The 7,238-nt window shown below is 42.9% G+C and overlaps 1 protein-coding gene across 1 annotated transcript in view; it reads right to left on the bottom strand.

The window, feature by feature from the left end:
- Positions 1-1,723: 1,723 nt before the first annotated feature.
- The window catches only part of LOC138267228 (extracellular calcium-sensing receptor-like), a 30,377-nt gene continuing 24,862 nt past the window's right edge, over positions 1,724-7,238 (bottom strand). The window contains exons 5-6 of the mRNA XM_069216084.1: positions 2,881-3,004; positions 1,724-2,792 (exon numbers count right to left, since the gene is read on the bottom strand). Of these exons, the coding sequence (XP_069072185.1) occupies positions 1,870-2,792; positions 2,881-3,004 (1,047 nt within the window). The 3' untranslated portion in view covers positions 1,724-1,869. The remainder of the gene's footprint in view (positions 2,793-2,880; positions 3,005-7,238) is intronic.

Genomic DNA, 7,238 nt, shown 5'->3' with positions numbered 1-7,238 from the left:
TGTGTTTTACTTACCTCCTAATTTAACCTTTACGTACCTCCCCCAGGAACTGTTGATTTTTGCACTGTGTCCACTTTGAAAATAGCCTATTGACATTTTTACAAAGGCTGTATATGATATTGCTTTTATTCAATGTTCCTAAAGTATCTAAGCGAAGTACCTTGCATTTAAAGTGTTTACTGCAAATCTTGAACCTGTGGTTCTTAAAATAAACTAAGAAAATATATTTTTCAATATAAAAACCTATTGGCCTGGAGTAGGTCTTTGAGTGTGTGTTCCTCCTTTCTTGCCAGTGTGTGTACAACAAATGCTTAACACTACCCTCTGATAAGCCTACTGCTTGACCACACTACCACGAAATAGAGCATTAGAATTATCTAATTTTGCCACTATCTTACCCCTAAGGGGAACCCTTGGACTCTGTGCACCCTATTTCTTACTTTGAAATAGTATATACAGAGCCAACTTCCTACACATGGGTTCAGTTTTGAATTGTTTGAGAAATTAGGAAACCTTTACTTCCTGGAGAAGGCTCCACAGTGGAAATTCTTCCAGAAGAAAATAGTTGAAAAGGAGGCCCAGATTTACTACTTTTTCATGCAGCATAGCGCAGCACCAAATTTGCTGTGCTGTCTTCCATAAGGGTTGGTTACAGTGCTAAATATACAAAGATTGGTCTGCTGCTGGTGCATCACGTGCTCTGGTGCGCAACCAAACTGCTTTGTGCTTTGCACAGCCTTGCATCATGGTACATTGTTCCACTACAGTTCCCTGTGTTTATGCAAACTCAGCAGGTTTCCATGCATTGAATGTGCACGGCGTACTGAAGCACACAGCCTTAGGTGTTTTTTGAGGGAAAATGAACATACTTTCCAATGTTTACAGCTGCTTTAAGTAGGCGTTAGATTTTGACAAGAGCATGCTCTGGTTCCTTTTGTAGATCAGGTTTTTTCCAAAGGGTATTGCTTGCAGGTCATGCTGTAATAGAAGCTTGTTCAATTACAACACAATAACAATGTAACGGCTCCATGACATAGAACAGGGTTAGTAAACACCTCTGAAGAAATATGAGGAGACTGGGAAAAAGAATAGGCTAAAAGAAAAATGTGAAAATTAGTTAGCGGGGTTTCAAAGTGTATTCGCTTTAAAAACTTCATAGGCCCAATTTTGCGTCAAAACCTATGAGTACTTGCGCTGATCCGCACAATTAGTGTATCCTTACACTCTACCTAGGAGGTAAAGGACTTCTTCCCAAATGTCAGTACATTGACCACTGCACACGGTTTTTGACCATGCCAAAATTGTTGCCTAACATTGTGTAATGTGCAGGAAATGGAAAACCTTCTAGTCACCGAAAGAAGTACATAAACATAAACAGCTATTCACTACAATACAAAAAAGAGAATGCAATAAAAACGAGAAAAAAATGCAGGGCTATAGCTCTTATTATTATTTGATTCAGTTGTTCATCCACCATCATCAGCATAGAGGAATTAATTGTTACAATGACACAACACCAAGTGCCCGGATGTTACCCCCATTGATCACTGAATCACCGAGGAGGTCAAACAAGGGAGGAATGCTTTTGAGGTTGCTGGTGTTCCCCTTCACAGGCATTTTTTGCCTAGAAATTCAGGATGGGCGGGCATTAATGGAGCGTCACCTGCACTGATTTGTAAATGTTAGATCCTTTTAGGCAATGACAAAGAACACTGGAGTCAAACTTTGTGCTATATTTCATATTAATTTGAGTACCCTCTCCATACCTTTTGTATTCTCTTCATTTAGTTCCATCATGATATAATAAACAAAGGGAAATGTATGCAAATTCAAAAAGTTAAATTCATGGTATAGAGGAACCTATACTGTTCATTTAATTGTTTTTCTCTTGCATGGGTATCTGCCCATAAGGAAATCTTTAGTGTTCTTCTCAGGCCTCAAAAGAATGATGTAACACTTTGGGAAAAATATACAGGCAACCAGAGATGAACTGGATGACAGGATTGCAAATATCTCCATTGCCACCATGTACTTTCCTCGGGTGCTAAGATAGGCTGGAACAAATGAAAGCCAAACACTGAGGAATGAGAGCATGCTGAAGGTGATATATTTAGCCTCATTAAAGCTGTTGGGTAGATTTCTGGCCAAAAAGGCTACTATTAAGCATATGGTAGCAAGAAGCCCAAGATACCCCAGCATGCACCAGAAGGCAATTGGGGACCCCTCATTACATTCAACTATAATCGTTTCAGGTTGTGTGTGGGCATTATATTCTGGAAACGGTGGAAAGAAAATCAACCAAAATAGACACAAAAGAACCTGCATGATTGTACCAACACTGATGGCTGTGTAGGAAGCATTGGGTCCAACCAATTTCCTTAAGTTACTGTTTGGTTTGGTTGCATTGAAGGCTATGACCACCATGATGGTTTTGGCCAAAATGCAAGACACACATAAAGCAAACGTAATACCAAAGGCAACTTGTCGAAGTAGGCACTTCTCTGTTGTTGGATAACCAATGAAAGCAAATGAACAAAGAAAGCATAACATGAGAGAGAGTAGCAGTAGGTAGCTGAGGGTACGATTGTTGGCTTTGACAATAGGGGTCTTCTTTGAATGTACAAATAGTCCTAAGATTGAAACACAGGTCAATGAGAAAATAATAGCAACCGCTGCTGTGATGGTGCCTAATGGCTCTTTGTATGAGAGGAACGTAATGGGTTTCATGCTGCATCTGTCATGTTTTAAATTGGGCCACTTGTCCCACGGACACTCGGTACACTCCACTGAGTCTGTAATAAGAAACAAATACAAGTTTTACATTGGTCTGAAGTCTACTCTTTGTTATTGTTCAGATTTTTTTGCATTTAATCTGCTTACCAGTTTTATTAGCTATCTCTCCCTCGGCACATGGGACACATAAAAAACAGCAGTCTGGTTCTCCTTCTTTAGCAGTTTTCCTAAATCCAGGGGAACAACTTGGGCTGCAAATGGAGATGGGGACCTGGAAAGATAAAGTAGATTTCCTCTATTGGTCAGCAACGTTGTAGGGTTCATCAGATTAACTGAGGCAACAAGATGTATCTCACTACCTAGAAAAATAACATGTAGCGCAAAGGTATATCAATAAGCTTTTGATGATCTGCAGCTGCGTGTGTAATACACTGAGGTATACAACCATACTAATGGCATCCTTTGTAACATATAAATAATTAGAGCCTGATTTAGAGTTGGTTGGTAATGAAACAGTCTCCGGCTTCTGGTGGAAATGCTATATTTGGAGGAGACCCCATCAGTGGAATTCCCTTTACTAGACATTCCCTATCAAGATGGAATTGCCACCAATGGATTATCCTTCAATTTCAGCATGTCCGCCATAAATTAGAGGTTTCACGATGTTGTACACCTATAATCCAGGCATTCTGTGTTTTCATTCCTTTTCTGGAGTCCCTCAGTAGAATTAGCTGTGTTTTTAATCTACTGGTGTGGTCTTGGGTTGAAGAAGGGCTCTTGAGCTCTGCATGTCTACTGAGACAGCTAGGGAATCCACTAGTGATTGTCACTATCATTTTGATGATTTGCAAGGAACTTTTAGTCAATTATTTTTTTCATTTTGGCCATGAGTCAGTAAAAGAACTCATGTTTGACTTCATTGATGTTCAACAAAAAAATCTACAATGATGGAGTGAGTGAGGAACTGAACATAAATGCTTATCAAACCCTTCCTCTGGTAGTCAAGACCATAATGTGACAATAACACAGCGTTATGTTAAAGATGGCAACTCAGCATTCTCTAAACAAGCCCCTCTTGGGGAGGCAAACCTATACATAGGCTGGCAAAAATGGTCCTAATGGTTTGTTTAATGATTCTTTTGATATTGATATTGATTGCCTCAATTCCTTGGTTCCTCCTATTCACTTGATTTCATCCTACAACAGATCTTGTAGTAATATTCAGACAAGAACAATACAACACCATCTATGTTTACTAGATGTCAATGGCAGACCCAGGAACTGAAAAAGTGAGCAGGAACTGATAAAGTTAAGATCCATTCCTCAATTCATTTGGCTGGTAAAATACATCTATTGAAGCAGACTTCTTTAACTACTTTCTTTATGCCTCATCAGAGAGCTTTCTCTAAGAATGATGCATACGCTAATCCATTAGCAACTGAACACAGTTGCAAGTTACAACGGAGAACAAAACAAATCATCAGCACTTGTAGGTAGTTGCTTTAACAGAAAGATGTTCTAAAATTCTTCTAATTGAATATAGCATGTTAGGGGGATGTACCCCCGATTATTTAGAGTGACATTACCTGCTGGTGCTTAATTCTTTGGATTGCATAGCAATTTTCCCATGTGATATTTTGCTGGTTGGAGGTTAGCTAGTTTTTAATACCATCCCTGTCTTGCAATTAGCTATAATGTCTACCCAAATTCATCGCACTATGCATGTTCATCAACCACAAATTGAATCATAAAGGATTAATTTATTGTTTTTATTCAGAGAGAGTTCTGTGAAATGAATAACTTTTCAAATGTAAACTAAGGGGATTCTTTGGGTAAGCAGCAAGATCTCTCTCACTGTGGCCCAGATGCTCTTCTGCTGTACCTGAATATGTAATTGGTTCTGTCACTAATAGTTACCCAGTAGGTGCTTGTCTGATACTTTGCCAGTTATTTAACCCCTTGTCAGCCAAGGACGTAGTAACAGTTACGTCCTTGGCTGCGGCGCTGAGGCACCAAGGACGTAACCGTTATGTCCTTGGATGGGTTCATGGGGGGAGCGCTACGTCTTCCCACATCCCCCCTGCCCCCCCTGGGCCAACACCCCCCCGCCCCCCCCCGGGCCAACACCCCCCCGCCCCCCCAACTCCCCCGTGACATCACCGTGCAATTGCGCGCTAACCTCATCAGAGGCCTACCCCCTCTGCACTGGAAGCTCAGCTTCCAGCGCGGATCAGAGGAGAAATGCAAAAGCATTTCTCCTCCGTTCACATGGAGGGACCGAGAAAGGCATCAAAGGAAAAGGAAAGGCCTTTCCTTTCCTTTGATGTCTCTCTCTGCATTTCTGCTGCACGATCGCGATCGGGCAGCAGAAATGGCCACTTAGACACAAGGGAGGTTTTTTTTTTTGTGTTATTGAATAATGGAAGCGGCCCCTTGGGCAAGGGCCGCTCCCCAGGGGGGCAATTTATGTTTAGGCCGATCGGCCCCCAAGTGGGGCAGAAACTGCTAGACAACAGGGATATATATTTTTTTTTATATGTGGGGAGCGACCCCTTAGGCAAGGATAGCTACCCAGGGGGCAAAATTACTTTTAGGCCTTTTCTGCCCCCCTTGGGGGTAGATCGACCTATTTTTATTAGGCCAATCTGCCCCCAAGAGGGGGCAGATATCACTAGACACCAAGGATTTTAAAAAAAATTATATTTATACATAAGGGGAGCGGCCCCTGGGGCAAGGGCCGCTCCCCAGAGGGCAAAATATTTTTACACCTTTTCTACCCCCCGGGGCCAGATCAGCCTATTATAATTAGGCCAATCTGCCCCCGGGGGGGCAGAAACCCCTAGACAACAGGGATATATATTTTTTTATTTACTTTATTTTTTTTATATATGTGGAGCGACCTATTAGGTAAGGTTCGCTCCCCTGGGGTGCAAAATGTATTTAGGCCATTTCTGCCCCCCTTGGTGGCAGATCGGCCTATTTTTATTATGCCCATCGGCCCCCAAGGGGGGCAGAAACCACTAGGGCCGGGGATTTATTTATTTGTGCCAATTTCACGCAAGGGGAGCAACCCCTTGGGCAAGGGTCGCCCCCTGAGGAGGGGCAAATTTATTTTAGTCCATTTCTGCTCCCCTTGGGGGCAGATTGGCCTATTTCTATTAGGCCAATCTGCCCCTGAGGGGGGCAGAAACCACTTAGGCACCAGGGATTGGTGTTTGTGTATGTCTGTGTTTTGTTTGAGGTGGGCTAGGGTCACTCCCCATGGGGGCACGTTACTGTTGGCTATATCTGCCCCCAAGGGGAGCAAGAAGCCCACCAGAGACCAGGGAAGATTTTCTTTGCAAAATAAGCGGTTGGAGGTATGGCCATACCCCCACCCCAAATGAATGGAGCCAAAGTTGTTCTGCCCACCAGTGGGCAGATAGGGCAATTACCCCCGATCCACAGCCCGGGAAGGCAGAAAGTCTACTAGATGTCAGGGAATTAAAAATAATTGTGGGGTGGTGGCTACCAACCTGTATGGGCCTGGTTATGCCCCTACCCCAACCGAAGGGGGTATCAGTCTTTCAGCTCTCCCCAGCACACTAAAACATCTTGTCCCGCAGCAAGCCAGAGGACATTTGATTATTTTAGGTTTTGGTTATATATTTGGGCCATGAGAGCTTGGCTAACTCTCAAAATCTTCCCACTTGGAATGGTGAGGGCTGCACTTTTTGGACTTTGGGACGCTGCCATGTTGACAAATCCACAAGACCTAGATACATCTGAAAACTAAACATCTGGGTGATTCCAGGGTTGTGTGCTTCACATACACCCCACACTATTTTCTTACCCACAATGCCCTGCAAACCTTCAGCTTTGCTGGAAATCACATGTTTTACCACATTTTTGTGATGAACCTTCGGGAATCTGCAGGAATCCACAAAATTCCTTCCACCCAGCATTGTCTCATCTATACCGATAAAAATTCTGCTGCACTTGTCAGCCTAAAATGTTTTTTTTCAAACTGCCCTTTTGGACTCACTTTGGTTCCCCCTCAATTTCAACATGTTTTATGTCATTTTTACCGGGAGACTGAGGGGGACGTTGGGTGGTAGGAACTTTGTCCCGGTGTGGTGCTCCCACACAGAAATGTGGGAAAAATGTGAGTTTGTAGCTAAATTTGGGGTTGGCTGAGGATTCTGGGTAAGAAAACATTGGGGAATCCACGCAAATCACACCTCCCTGGATTCCCTCTGGTGTCTAGGTTTCAGAAATGTTTGGGTTTGGTAGGTTTCCCTATATGGCTGCTGAGCCAAGGACCAAACATGCAGGTCCCCACCCCACAAAAAACAGGTAGTTTAGCATTTGATCATTTTGATGTGTCCACATAGAGTTTTGGGGCATTTCCTTTCTGGCACACTGGGCCTACCCACACAAGTGAGGTACCATTTTTATCTGAATACTTGGGGGAATGCTGGGTGGAAGGAAGTATGTGTCTCCTCTCAGATTCCTGAACTTTGTCA

The sequence above is a fragment of the Pleurodeles waltl genome, chromosome 12, assembly GCF_031143425.1.
Source record: "Pleurodeles waltl isolate 20211129_DDA chromosome 12, aPleWal1.hap1.20221129, whole genome shotgun sequence".
NCBI classification, from domain to species: Eukaryota; Metazoa; Chordata; class Amphibia; order Caudata; family Salamandridae; genus Pleurodeles; species Pleurodeles waltl.
The sequence above is the reverse complement of the archived record's forward strand: the minus strand, read 5'-3'. Positions and strand labels throughout refer to the sequence as shown.